General features: G+C 61.8%; 1 protein-coding gene across 1 annotated transcript in view; it reads right to left on the bottom strand.

The window, feature by feature from the left end:
* Positions 1 to 41: 41 nt before the first annotated feature.
* KNDC1 (kinase non-catalytic C-lobe domain containing 1) overlaps positions 42 to 17,221 on the bottom strand; it is a 61,103-nt gene continuing 43,923 nt past the window's right edge. The window contains exons 19-31 of the mRNA XM_029932814.1: positions 13,693 to 13,786; positions 13,497 to 13,594; positions 12,972 to 13,192; positions 10,064 to 10,177; positions 9,100 to 9,247; positions 8,801 to 8,980; positions 8,096 to 8,302; positions 7,555 to 7,637; positions 7,155 to 7,305; positions 3,234 to 3,356; positions 3,089 to 3,148; positions 2,306 to 2,463; positions 42 to 1,014 (exon numbers count right to left, since the gene is read on the bottom strand). Of these exons, the coding sequence (XP_029788674.1) occupies positions 783 to 1,014; positions 2,306 to 2,463; positions 3,089 to 3,148; positions 3,234 to 3,356; positions 7,155 to 7,305; positions 7,555 to 7,637; positions 8,096 to 8,302; positions 8,801 to 8,980; positions 9,100 to 9,247; positions 10,064 to 10,177; positions 12,972 to 13,192; positions 13,497 to 13,594; positions 13,693 to 13,786 (1,869 nt within the window). The 3' untranslated portion in view covers positions 42 to 782. The remainder of the gene's footprint in view (positions 1,015 to 2,305; positions 2,464 to 3,088; positions 3,149 to 3,233; positions 3,357 to 7,154; positions 7,306 to 7,554; positions 7,638 to 8,095; positions 8,303 to 8,800; positions 8,981 to 9,099; positions 9,248 to 10,063; positions 10,178 to 12,971; positions 13,193 to 13,496; positions 13,595 to 13,692; positions 13,787 to 17,221) is intronic.

Below are 17,221 nucleotides of genomic sequence, written 5' to 3'. Positions count from 1 at the left end.
TCTGAGGTGGGGAGAGGGAGTTTGGGAGGTAAGCGGGGAGGTCTGGGGTGGGGGGAGAGAGGTCTGGGTGAGGGGGGACATCTGGGATGTGGGAGGAGATCTGAGAGAGGTCTGAGTGAAAAGGACAGGGATGTTGGGGGGTGGGGGGAGGTCTGGGGTCAGGAGGGGGAGTTTGGGGGCGGCAGGAGGTCTAGGGTTGGGGAAGGGGAACATGGGGGGTGGGGGGAGGTCTGGGGTAGGAGTGTGGACCCAGGCTGGGGCTTGGGCTGCTGGGGAGGAAGCCTGAGGGCCCTAGGGGAAGGTTTCAGACACCCCTGGAGCCTGTGGTTGGCATGGGGTCAGAGGTCAGTTTGGTCCTTGGTTGCTGGGCATAAGCCAGACTCAGGAAAACAATGCTCTGAGTCCGAGTGGGTGGGTGTGGGGCTTTGGGGGGACGGGACCCCTGGAGAGTTGGTGGAGAGCCGTTTATCTCTAAGAAGTATAAATGGGTATGTGGCTCCTGGGGAGTTTACTTACTCTATTTTTGTGTAAATTTTTAAATATAGTTTAAACTAGCAGAAACACCCCGACCTCCACCAGAGCCCCGTCCTCTCCCTCTTGGCAAGGCCCTTGAACCTCCACCCCCAGAGCCCCCCGGGCATGCGCCCCGACGCCCTGGCTGAGCCCTGCACGGGGGCACAGGACTGCACGGACTCCCTGGGCCGAGGACAGCAGGCGGTGGCTCTTTTCTACCCCAGTTCTGCCCTCGGTTCGGCATTCACGTCAGGTCCGCCGTCCCGCTGCTACTGGAACGTGGCCTTCATTCTCCGTAACTTGTCCTGGATCTTGCGGGAGTGCTTTTCGCTGGAGATCTGGTGGGAGGGGGCCCTGCTGTCCGCGGCCAGCAGGGCGATGTCGGCCCCGCTGAAGCGGGCGATCCTCTGCTTGAGGCAGGACTGCAGCTTGCGGTCGGGGGCGAACGTGTAGGGGTTCTCCTGGAAGGCGTGCACCTGGCTCACCACCTTGGCGATGTTTCTGTGTCGGGGAGAAGCGTGAACCGTCAGTTCGCGCGAGGCCGTGGCTTTTGAGTTCCCGGCATGTCACTGGAAACGTCCACACCAAACCTCCTCTGGCACAAACTCTGGGGTGACTTTCCGTTTTTATTCTCAAGGCCAAACCTCATGTCAGGACTCAGGCCTGTTTGTCTACCCTCACTCCCGTCCATCCCTCTGTCCATCTGCCCGTCCGTCCATCCACACTTACTGAACATCTATGTTGGGTCTGGTCAGCGCTAAGGATTCCAACACGAATCAACTCGTGTCGGCCATCGAGGGCCCGCAGAGGACAGACATGAGCTAGAGGGATGCAGGGTCCCTGCAGGGGCCACTGGGCACACATTTGCGCCTAACTCTGTGTTCAGGGACATCAGGTGGCGGCTCAAGAGCCATGATCCGGGAGCATTTACGCCCTGGGGCTTGGCTGACACCGTGGATCGTGGATGGGGCTTGCGTCCCCGCAGAGCTGCAAGCTAAACAGGCCACACAGCCCCCGGGGGAGGGGTCATCCAGGAAAACCGGCTGTGGGCAGCAGGGGGGCCGTGGGCTCTGCAGACACACCCTCCCGTTGTGACTGCGGGCGGGGATGGCGCGTCCAGCGTGGAGGCCCGTGCGCTCGGGTCCAGACACGCAAGAGAGCTAAGAGGAGGCATCATTAGACCTCAGCCCCCGTCCCTCCTGGACTGTGGCCTTCCCTCTAATCGGTCATTTCCATTCTGCTGACACGGATGAATGTGCACGGTGGTGTCTCTTAAGCACTTTTTAAGTTGGTGACCAAAAGGAGGCCTTGCACACGGCAGGCTGGAACCACTGGGCACCAAGGCCCCTGGCCTGTGCCTGCTGAGGTCAGCCCTCGCCCCGGAGTGCAGCTGGACTGTGGCCTGACCAGCTGCCCCCGACTGCCCCCGTGGGCAATGTGGAGATGGGAGGAGGGCAGGGTGGGTGCCAGGCTGCCGGAGGAGGGCTGGCCTGGTCCTGAGACACGCAGGGGCGTCTCGGACGAGGCCTGGAGCTCCCAGGGCGGGTGGGAGGCCGCGCTTGTCCGAGCACACCCACATCCTCCGAGGCAGAAATGAGCACTGGCCCTCTTTGGCTGGCGCCACCGTGGCGGCTTTCACAAGCAGCCCCTAGCCTGTACCTCCCAGGGATGCTGGGCCCCCAGGGGTGCTGGGCAGGGGGGCCACAGGAGCAGGCTGAGGACTGGCCACCAGGCCTGTGTAGACAGCTCTAGGGCGAGGGGCCCATGGGGTCCTTGGGAGCGAGCCCCTCACCTGAGCTTGCTCCACCTGTGGGCCCCGTTGGTCATGGTGAAGCCCCCCGTCTCCAGCTGCTGGATGTGCATGGCCAGAAGGCGCGCCGAGGGCAGGGTGGGCTGGGCCCGGAAGCGCCGCCCTTCCATCAGACACAGGCTGTCGCTCTTCAGGAAGACCTGGGGGCCCAGAGCAGGGCGTGGGCAGGGGGAGACAGGGGAGAGTCAGTCCAGGGCCCTCAGCTCAGCCAATCCCAGTTGGTGCTAACATTCCCCTTACATAGGGGCACTGATTCATTTCCAATTCAGACTGCCTGGCATGACTGGACGGGAGCCAGGGGTCCAGACGTCTGAGGCTCCCAGACACAGGGGGCCCTGACGCCCAGCAGAAAGCTGCACATGTCCCTCTACTGTTTCCTAACCTGCTCTTGCCGGGCTCCAGAAAACAGCCAGGCGACCCAACTGCCCAAGTGAGAACAAGGCCCTGTCCGGCCGGCTTCAGGGACCTGTTTCTGGTGTCAACCGAGGACCCACAGCAGCCCTCCTGCCCTGCTGGGAGCCAGGCCCTTGGAGTGGGGGAAATGCCCACCCACTGTACCCTGGGCACGGGCCCTGCAGTCTCTGCCCAGCTGAGCGGCAAAGCCCTGAGGGGAGATGGGCAAGACAGGGCTGGGCTGCTCCACGTGCAACTCTGAGGGGGCCGTGCAGTGCTGCCTGGTGGCCCTGCGGAGGTGCGCAGAGTGCAGCATCAGGGGAAGCCCCAGGTGGACAGAAGCTGCCAGAAGCTCAGGCACAGCACCAATACCTCCACGGCTTTCAGCTCTTCCATGACTTCTGCTATCTTTGCAGGAAGAATTCTCCAGGCCTAAAATAAAAGCACGGTGAAACCCAGTGGCTGTGCCGGTGCCCACATGCCTGCCCACGGCCAGCGGCCCCTGGGGGTGACTCACAGGGGACTGCCTCACTGCGAGGTGCTCCAGGCCGCCCAGGATCTGCATGGCTGTCGCAAAGTTCCTTTGCTCATAGCAAGACTTCGCAATCAGCAAAAATTTGGACAGTAAGTTCACCTGCAACTGAAATCAGAAAATGACACATTCAGTGTGTCTTGTTGAAGAGAAGCCGGCAGAGAGCACCTGGGACCCTGCGCCGGGACACACAAGGCAGGAGGCCACCACCCACGCAGGCAGGAGGCAGTGGGCTCAGGTCTCAGAGGTGGCCGCGACAGCCAAGAGGCCACTCACGACCCGGGAACGCAAAGCGGAAGGGCAAGCGCCCAGCGAGTACGAAGATGTGAAAAGAAGGCAACCTCGCTTCTCAAAGCAGAATCTCTCCAGAACAAACTCTGCTCTGATAGCGAGACAGATGCGGCCGGGAGCACAGCTTCAGGACCCGGAAGGGCGCCCCCAGCTGGGGAAGATGGAGCAGCTTCTCATCCTCCGCCTGGCGTGACTCCGGGGCAGGCCCGGCTTCAGCGCCTCCCCGGGGGCGGCTCCGGCGGCTCCTCTGTGGGTAGCCCGGCAGCGGCGCAAATGCACCAGATGTGATGGGAACGCCCTGTGGGGTTCTCCCTCCCAACCGTGTGCGCACTCTAGAGGCGTGAGGGCCTGGGTTCGTGGACCCACAGATAGCACTGGGATTTCACACGATTCCAGAGGCTTCTAGAGATTCTGGAGAATTCAGCTGACCTCTCATTTCAGAGCTGCCTCACCCTATGAACTGTCATCAGTGCTTCAGGTGGGAACAGTGCCTGCCTGGGGGTCCCGACCACATGCCTTTCCACTGGACCTGACCTTGTCTGCGGTGACTCTGATGCCATCGAAGGTCACACAGATGGGCCCCGGGAGCTCATCCACCATGGTGGCCTCCAAGCTCTGGCCTGAGCGCCTCTTAAAGAGTCTTGATAAACATTCACTCGCTCATACTTTTTAAGTTGGCCTGCCACTTTTTCGTCATAAATAGATGCAAAATAGGGGTGCCTGTGTGGCTCAGTCAGTTATGTCCAACTCTTGATTTCGGCTCAGGTTTGTGGGATCGAGCCCTGCGTCAGATTCTGTGCTGACATCGTGGAGTCTGCTTGGGATTCTCTCTCCTTCTCGCTCTACCCCTCCCCTGCTTGCACGTTCTCTCTCTCTCTCTCTCTCAAAAATAAATATTTAAATAGATATAAAATATGTAATTTCCAGCATTTTCGGATAAAACTGTGCCATCACATTTTTGTTAAAAATAATGTCAGTGGTACGAAACATGCAGCAGCAGACCGCGTCTCGTAAGCGCTCCTAACAGAGCGCAGCAGAGTTAGTGACGCCGCGTGGCTGTGTCACAGTCCTCGAGAGCTCTCTTCTTGTCCAACTGAGGCCGTCAAACAGCTGCCCCCAGCCCCGCCCCCAGCCCCGCCCCCAGCCCCGCCCCCCTCCTTCCTCCTCTGTGGCCATGTGGTTTGAGCCCCTCCAGGGATCTCCTGGAGTGGAACCGAGGCGTTGCCGAGTCGCCGCGTTTGTCTCTGTGACCGGCTCTTCCCTCAGCGCGGTGTCTCCAGGCTCGTCCACGCCCTGGCCCGGGTCGTGACTTTACTCCTTTTTAAAGCGGAGCACCGTTCCGGAGCACGGGGCGGCCACGCTTTGCTCGCCCGTCTGTGCCCGTCCAGGCTGCTGCTTTCTCTCGGCTGCTGTGTTCTAGCGCTTGCAAAATCAGCTGATGAAATCGAACTTCGGGTTTGCCTTCAGACCCACCACTGTTCATCTAAAAAAGTCAACAAGTTTTTCTTGAAGGTGATAAACTTCACGCTCTTGCTCGTTCTTCACCTTGTGCTTCATTCCGGTTTCCCCGGGCGCCATGTGTGGGACGTAGTGTTATCCCCACACGGGCAGTCAGCGGCTGCTCTGCCGCGTTCTCTGCCTCCGAATTTGAAAGTTAGCGATCCTCTGTGACCATAGTTGACAGAGGTAGAAGCCAGTCTTCCGGGTTGTTCTGACATTACGGTAAGCTACACACAACTCGTGAAACTACACACACATCGGAATGTGACACACACTTCTGTGGAGGGTTCACGGGCAGTGTCACTGGAAACGCGGCTCCGGTGCGCCGTGCTGGGCTCTCGTCCCCGGTGGGTCCTGCACGTGGCCGAGTAGTGGCCGTTTGAAGAATTCTGTCCCTCGCTTACAGGGACGCAAGGTTACGACGGAGGGCGTTCCGCCCCAGTGCTGCCATGGTCCTTGCTGGGTGCCGACCCCGGGCGCGTGCCCGTTGATCTGCCCCGTCGTGCCGGCCACCACGCCCGCGGCATGTGTGCCGCTCAGTGTTGGCCGCTGGGCAGGGCACCCGCAGACTCAGGACACTGAGCCCACCTTCCCTCTCAGGAAGAGGGGCTCACGTGGGGCTAATCTTGGGAAGCAGAGGGCCGTGAAGTGACTGTCGCTTGCCCTTGGCCCTGTCCTCGGGCAGGTCCCTGGGGCGTCCTCGTGAGGCCCAAGCACACAGGCCCCTTTTGAAGACCTGGCTGAGGGAAGCTGCCTTCTGAGGTCACTCACGCATCTGTAACGTCGTGGATGAGAAGGAACTGGGTGAGCCCGGGCTCCCTGGTCCCACATCTTGGCGGAAGTGAGGATGGGTCAGTCTGTGGCTCATAAATCCCTAAAGCTGGAAGATTCTCGCCCGGGGGGAAAATGCGGAAAACTCTGCACTTGCTAATGGCTCTTGGGGTGGCTTGTGGGTTTTGCCCGAATAGACTTTTCTGTCCTTTGCCCGTGATGGGGAGGCGGTGGCCTCTGCGGGCGCCCCCCACCCCTGAGCTCCCTGTCACGGTGCTGGGGATCATGCCCTTGGGCCGCGGTGCTGGGGATCATGCAGGAAGTGTCTGCCTTTGGGCCGAGCGTGCCCTCAGGTGGTGGGGACCCAGCCGCATGCCCCTGCGTGCCGGTGTGGGCAGGCCTGGCGATGCCTCGTCCATCTGCTGGCCTGGGGGACGGCACAAGGGACCCGGGGGCTCTGGAGGGAGGGGACCTGGAGGGAGGCAGGTGACTGTCCCCCCCGCCCTGCCTGGTGCGCCGCCGGCAGCAGGTGAGTCGGTTCAGGCTGAGATCCGCCATCAGGGTGAAGGCTGGTGGGACCTTCACCTTGACTGGACCACTGGCCCGTTCGGTTTGTCGCACAGACCTGCTGCGGACATGCCCTCCACTGGCTGCAGGGAGTCAGATTCAGCTCTGGGTCCCGGCTCAGGCGGGTGTGCAGGGAGCCCCCTGGGGTGCGCCCTGGACCCTGAGTGAGAGCGTGCGTGAGGGGCTGTGCGAGGCGGACGGTGCGTGTGCTGTCAGGGAATCTGGGACAAGACTGAGCGGGTGACAGGGACTATTCGTGAGGGTCTCTGTGTGTCAGAGGGATTAGTGTGTGAGGGCAACAGTGTGTGTAAGGGAACGTGAGGGGGAGTGTGCGCGCGTGAGTATGAGTGTGTGAGGGAAGGTGTGAGTGCGGACCTGTGTGAGTGTGAATGTGTGTAAGGGAGTGTGAGTGTGAGAGGGAGTGTGTGGGGGAGTGTGTGAGGCGGTATGCGTGTGAGGGAGTCCGTCTGTGTGAGACCGCATGTGTCGGTGCCCGAGCACGTGTGCCGCTGCGGGTGTGGACACACACAGGTGTGGCAGTGGCTCTCAGAGCCCGCATGCGTGTGCAGGAGGCACAGAGCCGGGGTGGGTGCCGTGTGACAGGCGGTGCCCGTCGGGCGAGCCGGGTGGTGTGTCTGATGTCGCCGTGGACAGAAGCTGTGACAGCGTCTTCAGCCTCTGCCTCGGGTGGAGTCTGAGGACCCCGCACCGGGGCGCCCCGCCGCGCCCCCGCCGCTGCACCCCAGCCCTCCTGTGAGGCGCGTGCGGGGCGCCCACCTTGGAGGTGTGGCTGGTCACGATTTCCGCGGCCACCCAGGTGCTGACGTCGTCCGCACTTCGTAAGAGCTGCAGGAGGTACTTGTCCTGGACGTAATTGGGCAGAAATAAGCTGCAGGTTTTGGCCGACAGGGACTCGGAGGAGCTGGGCCTGGAAGAGACAGGCGTGCACATCACAGGAGGGTGTGCGTGCTCGGCCCTGCCCGGCCCTGGGGCCGCGGGGGGCTCTCCAGACCCCGGTGGGGCCAGCACCATGGGCTCCGGCTCCGAGGACGTTCGTGACGCCGGCGTCTCCCTTTGGCCAAGCGTGTCCACGAGACACTCCAGTCAAGCCCCCGAGACCCTGCCACCAGGCATCTGTCTCAGTGCTCCAGGTGACGCCGGGCGGGTGGACACTCACTTGGGGATGGCCACACTTTTGTCCATGACGCCCAGGGCCCGGGAGTTTAAGAAGTGGACGGGATGGCACTTCTGAAACAATTCCTGTCGGAGGCAAGGCGGCAGATGTTCAGGGCACCTTGCCCAGGAGCCTGTGGGCAAGGCAGCATCTGGGGGGCAATCTGTTCAGCCGTGCTCACAGCAGGTAGGAACACGGGGTCACCATCACTACTGTCATCCAGCAAGTGACGTGGGGGCCCAGGAGGGCGGGACACGTGGGGGAGGGGCTCAGGGCGCCAGGAGGGAGGAGGCCCATAGCGCGCCCTCTAGCGCTCGAGAGGCGGGAGTGTCAGGGACGCAGGCCCCGCTGGGCAGGGGGAGGGCTGGGGGTAGGAGCAGAGCTGGGGCCTTTCCGGAGCGCCGCCCCACCCACCAAGTTCACCGCCCCGCCCACCAAGTTCACGGCCCCTCGCACGTCCCCCCAGCAGCATCTCTGGAGCGCCAGGAAGCGCCCAGCATCCCTCCCCGTGGCGCCCCCGCGGTCCGTCCTGGGGCCCCGTCACCTGCTGCAGCAGGGTCAGCTGGGAGAACAGCTGGTGGGTGCTGTACTCCGTCAGGAAGTAGGGCCCCTTCTCGTTGGCCTTGGCGTAGGGGCCGTAGAAGTCCTCGAAGAAGCAGGGCTTGGGCAGGGCGGACGCGATGGTGTACTGGCGCTCCTTGTGGTGGGGCAGCGCCAGCCCGTTGACCCGGGACAGCCTCCAGGGGAAGCTCTGCAGGGCAAGGTCGGGTGGGCTAGAGCGGCGGGAGGAGCAGCCCCGAGGGGAGGGGGCGGGGCCGGCGGAGGACCAAGCTGGCTTCAGACCCGCTCGGCACAGCCAGTCCCGTCCGCCAGCTGCCGTGTTGGCTCCAGGACACTTGTCCTGGTCATTTCAGCAGGTCCCCCACGGACAGAGCCACTGAAGTGTGACGCTGTCCCCTATATTATGCAAAGGTCCCTTCAGACCCGGCCCCCATCCAGGCCATTTTCTGGCAATGCTTTCTTCCTCTGGGGTCTGGGGTCAGGAGGGTGAGGTCATCTGAGCACCTGGCTGCGGCTCCTACACTGTCCTCGTCCAGGGAGAGGAGGGGCGGGAAGTGCCAGTCTCACAGGGCGGCACGTGTGTACGTGGATGTGTCCACGTGTGTGCATGTGTGTGTGCACGCATGTGTGCACTGCGCTCTCTGGGCTTCACTGCCTGCCCCAGGAGACCCCCCTGAAAGGCCCCCACCTTCCGGGAGATGCCGTCTTCTGAGAGCCTCTTACAGAGGGCGTTGAGAGGCTTGGTGTCCTCCTCTGCCTCCTTGGGGTCCTCTAGGTCTGTGCCACGCGAGGTGCCCTCGGCCCGCCGGTCAGTGCCCACCTCCAGGAGGCCCAGCAGGTGCTCTGCAGAGCCGTCCAGGGGCAGGATCTGGGCAGAAGCACAGGGCGGTCACTTGTCACCCAGGCAGGGCTGGTGGCTCTCACTCCCAGAGTGCTGCCCGCGGCAGGTGCAGGGGCTGCTCAGGTGCCGGCTCCGGCCACGGTCACCTTGGAGGAGATGAAGTCCTCCAGCCTGCCCAGGAGCCCGGAGTTCCGCGTGAAGTCCACGGCGTAGCAGTCTTCCAGCCAGGCCTGCAGGAGGCAGAAGCTCCGCTTGTAGATCTTGGTGAAGGTCGAGGTGGGGTCCTGGTGAGCCCTGGAGGCAGACGGGGGATGAGACCTAAGGCGTCGGACTGCTGCAGGGGTCACACCGCCCAGCAAGGGGGCGTGAGTGGGGTCTGACCGTGGCTCTGCCTTTGAGGGGCGTTTCAGCCCTACCTCACCTGCTTCAGGGGACAGAAGAGAGAGGCCGTGGCTGCATAGCCGGGCCCCGGGCTCGGAGACTCGGGACAGGGGCCAGCCTTGCCTGGTGCCGGTCCTGAGTCACCTGTCACCCCTGCAGCTGGGGCTGAGACGCCAGGGGTCTGGCACCCAGTGTGAGCGCATGCCACGAGGGGCAGGGTGGGGGCCTGGCTCCACACGTGCAGGAGTAAGGGGCGTGGGGGGTCTCTCCTGTGAGTCCCTGCCCCAGGGAGGGAGGCGGTGGCTCCTGGGCCGGGCATGCGCAGAGAGTCCACGGTGACAGGCCAGGTCAGAGACCAGGCAGAGGATGTTCAGCACATCCTCCACTGACTGCAGCCCTGGGCTGCCTATGTGCTGCTGAGGAAGGCCCGCGGGATTCCCTCCCCAGGCTGACAGGCTCAGCGCTCACCCACCCTCCCACCTGCCCCTGCCCCCACTCAGGCCCTCCCCTTCCCCACCTCCTCCATTAGCAGCAGTGTCTCTGCTCGATGCTTGATCCCTTCTCTGGGCCCGGCATGCCCTCACACCCCTCCTCCTGCTCTGCCTTCTCCAGCCAGGCACAGCCATCATCCTTGTCAGGGTCACCAGGGACCCCTCGCCCTTCATAGCCAGTGGTGAGGTGCCCCGGGCCCCACCCTGTGTCTGTCGTGCCTTGCGGGCTGGGCCGTACCTGGACAGGGTGCTGTTGATGCGGTCCAGCAGGAAGTGCAGGAAGTCGTGGGGCGTGCAGAAGTAGCGGAAGGTGTAGAGGAACTGCTGCACGTAGCCCTCCAGGAAGGCATCGCTGGGGCGCGGAGGGGGCGCTCAGACCATGGGCACGGCCGCAGCTCGGGCCCCAGCCTGCCAGCCTCTGGGCCCCAGCCCTCCCCCACCCCAGGCCGGGCAGGCCTCTCCTCCCAGGAGACCTTCCCTGTGCTTCAGGTAAGTGGGGACCGCCTGGCTCCCCACCGGGGCCCCCGTTAGCAGTTCTGGGGTAGACGTGAGAGACAGCACGTGAATGTGTGTGAGCGAGAAGGCGTGGCGGCTCTGTGTGTGGGCACGTGGACGTGCGTGCCCCTTGCCAGGAGGATGGCACCCAGGAGAGGCGCGTGGAGAAGTAACAGGTGCAGTGGGGACTGGTGACATTAGGGACTCCCAACCATCTCTAGTGGGAGGACCTTCTTTAACACCGGTTTGTAAGGCACGCTCGCTATCTGCTTCTAGACCCTATTCGGGGGACGCGTATGCGCAGGCAGGGACTCCCCGCCCTGGACTGGAAGTCACTGCCTTAGAAAGGGGAGCTGCTAGTTGTGCCCTAAAGTTCTCAGTTTCTTCAGGGCTAAACCAGGTAGGTGAGGGAATCGTGTCCCCCGCCCTCCAGGGTGCCCCAGGGAGCCCCAGGATGGGTGACACCGTGCAGGTCAGTGACTGAGTCCCAGAAAGAAAGGTGCAGGTGTCCTGGCAAGGCCACTGGGAGGGGCCTCAGGGTGGAGGCCTGGAGTCTGGAGGTTGGGGGAGCCCAGCCACCTGGTCACCCAGGGCCCCCCGGGGGCTGGGGGAGCTCTGGCCAGGGTCAGGGAGTGCCCGCGGGGTCTGAGTGAGGGCTCATCACTGGTTGGAAGTGCTGTGCACACCACGTAAAATCCCTCAACCCACACATGCACACCCCCAAGCACACACAGCATACACACACGCACACCCCCCCAAGCACACACATACCACACACACACATGCACACCCCCAGGCGCGTGCACACACACACACACCACACACACACGCACACCCCAAGCACACACACCACACATACATGCACACACACCCCCAAGCACACACACGCACACACACCACACACACATGCACCCCCAAGCACACATACCACACACATGCACGCACACCCCCACATGTGCACACACACCACACACACATGCACACCCCAAGCACACACACACCACACACACATGCACACCACACACATGCACACTTCTAAGCACACACACCACACACGCACACACACCACACACACATGCACACCCAAGCACACACATGCACACATACCACACACACATGCACCCCCAAGCACACACACCACACACATGCACGCACACCCCCACACGTGCACACACAAGCACATCCCAAGCACACACACACATGCACACCCCAAGCACACACACCACACACATGCACACTTCCAAGTACACACACCACACATGCACACCCAAGCACACATACCACACACATGCATGCACACCCCCACACGTGCACACACATGCACATCCCAAGCACACACACCACACACACATGCACACCCCAAGCACACACACCACACACATGCACACCCAAGCACACATACCACACATGCATACACGCCACAAACGTACTCATGACACACACCACATACATGCACATGCACACACACATCACACACACATGTGCCCACACACGCGCACACACACACACACACACGCACGTCTCCTGTAAGTGTATAGCCAGTCGTTGGCAGGCATGTGGTCAAGGGCTGGCTGGGGGCCCCCACCAAGGGAAGGCTCCGGCACAGCCGGGTCCAGCCGGCCTCGGGAGAATGTGGGAAGAGGCTTCCATCCGGGAAGACCGGGACATCTCTGCTCTTAGGGGACGTCCATTGTTACCTGACAGCCCCCAGAGTCCCCTGCTGACACCTGGCCATCAGTTCTGGGGCCAGCACAGCCTCCAGCCCAAAGAAGGCCCTGGGGGCCCCCAGGTGTGTCATGGGTCCCCCAAAGTCAGGATGGGGAGAGGCCTCCACCATTGTCTGGGAAGGTAGTCTGTACCCAGCCCTGACCTGCTGGGCTCCGTGGCTGCAAGTGATCCAGGCCATCGGGTCAAGGGAACCTGCCATGTGGCCCTGGGCCTATACTGGGTGGACACTCGAGGCCCATGTGGGGCACGTGGCTGTGCTGATGGACAGGGTGGGCACAGGGTGCAGGGCCCTGGGCGTGGTCCGGGTGTGGCCGGGGGGGTCCCTGTGAACCTGGGTGTGAGTAGCCTGGTCCTTCCTGCTGCAGGGGGAGCGTGGGCCTGTGCATTGATCAGCCAGGGTGTCTGATGCACCGACGCAGGGCTCTGCCAAGAGGCAGCGGCTGCAGAAACAGTTCAATGAGTGGCTGAGACCAACCTCACCGGCAGTCCCTGGGGAGCCACACGGCTAATGAAGGGGTGTTTTGACCCAGCAAAGTGGAAGGGATCCAGGCGGGTCTCTGAGGCTCCTGTGTGTGTTTAAATTCAGAAGCCCCGGGCCCTGCTGTGCGTCCCACAGTCCCCGCCTCTCCTCCGAGACCCTGGCCGGGTACCCCTGCGACACAGACGCCCAGGTCCACAGGTGCACGTCCAGCCAAGAGAACCAGCAGCTGACACAAGGCAGCTTAAAGTTCTGATTAAAATTTTTCTAAATTAAAACAAGTGCAAACCCATCTCAGAGGAGAGAAGGCCGAGACTTTCCTCACCTCATTCACCTCCTGGGGGCCCGTTTCTTTTTTTCCCTCTCCCTGCTGCTTTCAAAAGGCATGAAGGGGTCCAGGGGAGCCCACGGGTCCGCCTTCCCCCCGGGGGCCCGGGCTGCCCACCTGGAGTAGAGGTAGGCCATGAGCCCCAGGGGCGTGCCGGCCTGCAGGACGCGGGCCTTCCTCTGCCTGCCGCCGCGAGGGTGTTTGCTGACGTTGTAGAAGATGAGGGAGGAGGACTCGTCCAGGGGGCTGAAGTCCAGCGTGTCGCAGTGGGCCGCTGAGATATTCACGATCACGGGCAGGGCGCAGGGCTCCAGGCCCCACCGCTCGGCGTACATGACCTGTGTGCGGGGTGGGGAGCGAGCTGCCTCTGTCCAGGTGACCTGCTGCCCCCAGGTGCTCGCAGGACACGGGTGCTGAGTCACCCTGCTACTAACCCCAGGGGAGAGCACGGCTGTGGCCTCCAGACATCAGGGCACGTATTTATGATTTTTCACCAGGGATGATTTCCCGGGTACTCACAAGAGCGTGAGGCCTCTCGAGGGAGGAGCAGAGATGGAGGGGGTGGAGATGGGAGGGGAGAGTGGGGAGGGGGGAGATGGGGCGGAGATGGGGGTGGGAGGGGGAGGATGCAGGGGGACTTGCCTGCAGATACTTCTTGACCAGTCCCAGGAACTGCACCTTGCACTTCATTTCTTCCAGCTGCCCCTTCAGTTTGGACAACATGGTCTTCACCTCGGAGCCTGGGGACAGGCAGAGGTGGCACAAAGTGGTCCCCCTGAGCTCCTGGGGGGCCCCTCTGTCCAACTCTGTGCTCTGGCATGTGGACATGCAACGCTACCTTTATTTCGCTTCTCCTTCTGTAAGAGCTTCTGATAGAACTTCAGAGTCTTCCGGTAGTTTCTTTTCTCTATCATGAGCTGCTGCTCCAGCTCCTAGTGAGGAAGGAGTCTGTGAGCCCAGGCCACCGCCCTCCTTCTGCAGGAGGTGCTGCGGGTGGGGAGGGGGCAGTCTCCACTCAACACGCTTTCTGTCTGTTGTCTCGAATGCTCAGCAAGGCCCACACAAAATGCACACACACGGAAAACAGGTTAGCATGCAGGGACACACACATGATTCATAAAGAAGTTCTTTGGAGGAAAGCTGTCAAACAGCCACAGAAGGACTATCTGTGCCTGCGAATTGGGACGCGAGGCCCTGTACTTTGAAAAGCAAGGAGACTGGGAAACGTGGAGGGAATCCCGGTGGAACAGCGTGGGGAGGCCAGCAGGGGGGACGCTCAGCCCACCACAACTTGGGCTTTAGAGACCCAGCAAGGACCCTGCAGGGGGATATACTTCGCCACCATAGCCGGAGGCAGGAAGCTTTCCTCCAGCCCCCGGCAGCAGCCCAGCCAATGAGAGGGAGTCTTGGCCCAGCCAATGAGAGACTGCCACACCCCAGCCAATGGGGGACTGCCCCAACCCAGCCAATGAGGGACTGCCCCAACCCAGCCAATGAGAGCAGGGATTCCGCTGAGCCACCTAAAAAAAATTAGAGACCGCCAGGTCCCCTGCAGCCCCCAGGATGCCTGCAGAGTTGGGGGTTGATGAGCAGGGTCCACTGATTAGGCCCCACCCTGCCCCCTTGGAACCCAGACCCCGCCTCCTGGCCTTGGCTCCACCCCTGACACTTGCCCTGGCTCACAGAGGGTCTGTCCTTCTGGAGAGTTCTCCAATACCACTTCCAGCCGGTTGGGAGGGCACCGGGCCCATGCCTATGGCTTTCCTGGTCCTGGGGTGGGCCGGGGGCACTTGCGGCCTAGTGAAGTCCCTGCAGGACCCCCGTGCACTCCCGCACCTTGGCCCGGCTGCCTGGAGGACCCCAGGGCGGAGTCACTGCCACAGACTCGGGGCAGTTACCACTGGGGCCCCTCGGCTGTCCTGTGTGGGAACAGTGGTCTAGACGTGTGGACGCTGCTGCCTGTGGGCCTTCCAGAGGGGTCACTGCCCACCAGAGAGAGAGCCCAGCGCCAGAGGCCCCATCTCCCTCCTGGAGAATGTGCATCTTTAGGGAGAGAATGCTCATCCTCCTGGGAGGGTCCACAAGGGTACCCACTGGGAGGGGCAGTGTCCCCAGCCTGGCCCACTGCCCCCACTCGGCCCAGCCCAGGGCTGAGGAGGGATGCGACAGTGAAGCAGTGAGGGGTCCGGAAGCCAGGTGGGTCCCTGGAAACTGGCCTTGAGCGTGGGTCTCCAGCTGGGGCTATGCGTAGACACAGCGAGAGACTAGACGAGGCCCAGGGACCAGAGAAAGGGGCTGGCCTTGGCTCAGGGAGGTCTCAGACTCCCTGGGAAAGAAACTTCTGTTAACAGGGTTTGGGGTGGCCCCAGGGCCGTGACGTGGTCACACTGACAAGAGCCTTAAGCTGAACGCCAAATACACTCTGGTCTTCACTTGGGGACATCTAATCAGCTCAAAGCCAAACAAGCTTTCCCCTAATCTCATCTATCACAATAGACTTGGCTTTGTTGGTAGCATTTATTTCTGTACGATTTTGTAAAATAAAAAATGCAGATGAGATTTTAATTTAAATATTGAATCCCTTATCTCTGGTGGTTTTAATGGAAAGGGGGTTCATGTGACTGTTTTCTTCTTCATGTGGCTATTTTAAAAGCGGGGTAGCAACAGCTGCAGCAGATGGTAGGAACCTGAAGGCCTGGACGGGGGGTGGTAGGGGGCTGTGCGTGGTGTTGGGGAGCGCGGTTCAGACACAACCACATCACCCTGTCTCGGTGGTTAAATCAGGTCCCCCACGGCCTCTGAGTGCAAGCTGCCGGGGTCAGGGGAGGACAGCACACACCAGGACGATTTAGGAGTCGAGGAAGAATCTGGGAAGCCGATTTAGACCACAGGAGACCCCCCGCAACTGTGAGGCAGGCCCTTGGGGAGGAAGCCGGCCGAGGGCAGACACCGCACAGCCCTGGGTCCAAATCTGCCTCCCCTCCTCGACAGCTGGAGGGCCCGGTCGCTAGCTGCCGGGGTGCGGAGGAGAATGGGCCCGGCGGGTATGTGGGCCAGACGTGTGTGCAGGACCAACGCGCTGCTGACGTGGGAGCCACGGGCCGTGTGTGGCGGCCTTTCTACTTAAACGGTATGAAAGCCGTCAATTCCTCTGTCACGTGGGCCGCACCTCAGATGCTCAGTTAGCCACACGTGGCTGGCGGCTGCCCTGACGCATCTGGACATTTCGTCACGGAGGGCAGCCCCGTCAGACCGCGCAGATCTCCACACGGTGGTAAAGGCAGGTGGCCCCGCAGAGCTGTTCTTAGGGGGACTCCTGTGTCCTCCGGATGTCGGGTTTGAGTGGGGCCTGAGTGTCTCTGCCATGCCCTCCATGCTTCTCTGTGGGCCTGACTTTCTGATGATGCCATGGCCCCGGTCGCAGGGGGGGAAGGACGGCCCCGAGCCCTGTGTTCCAGGGCCCCTCTCCTTTTGTGTGGCTCAGAACAGCCAAGGGAGGCACCCTCTGAGGCCACACTGCATAAGGCTCCATCCAGCCCCATCACCCCCTTGCACACTCGCCCAGATGCTGATACAGACCCCTTCCCCGGGAGGGGGATGTGGGCACTGGGGCCGAGGGGTCACACCTGGCAGCACGGGCTTCCACGGTCTGTCCCCGGCGAGCTCTCGGTAACCTCAGTTTATAAAGTTAGGTGTGAAGTCCGTCAGTAACACCTCTCATGCTACTAAACTACAGACTGGGTCTTTGCTGAGGACCATTTTGACTGATTTAAGCTAAATCTACGTGAACTCAAACTCACACACAGAACCGGATGGTGGAGAACATTCTGGCTGTGCCCACACCTGGCAGAAACAGCAGCCGACCTGGACAGGCTGAGCCGGACCGGCTGCGTCTGCATAAGACCACGAGGATCACTCGACTTTGGGCGTTTCCCCTGGCCGAACCCAACTGAGGACTGTTTTCTTAGAATCACAAGAGAAATAAATGTGACTGATCTGAGGCACAATCACACACCGTGGCCCTTGATTTACACAGGCATGAACGCTGGCCAGTGCTGGGGAAGAGACAAAACCACAGTCAGAAGGAAGCTGGAAAAGCCAGCGTTTGCAGGCAGAGAGAGAAGAGAGGGATGAACCGAAATCAGCACCATTCGCCTCAATACTGAAAGCAAAGCCTGTCTTAACAGCGGTGAAGGGCAACAGAGGACGCTGCTGGGGCCGCCTTTGAGACGCTTGTGGCCACGCAGAAGGCAGGCTCCCGGCTCACGCTCGCGCAGGCGCACGGGTGTGTGTCGGCGCAGGCTCCCGGCTCACGCTCGCGCAGGCGCACGGGTGTGTGTCGGCGCAGGCTCCCGGCCCACGCTCGC

This window comes from Suricata suricatta, chromosome 2 (genome assembly GCF_006229205.1).
Source record: "Suricata suricatta isolate VVHF042 chromosome 2, meerkat_22Aug2017_6uvM2_HiC, whole genome shotgun sequence".
Lineage (NCBI taxonomy): Eukaryota > Metazoa > Chordata > Mammalia > Carnivora > Herpestidae > Suricata > Suricata suricatta.
The sequence above is the reverse complement of the archived record's forward strand: the minus strand, read 5'-3'. Positions and strand labels throughout refer to the sequence as shown.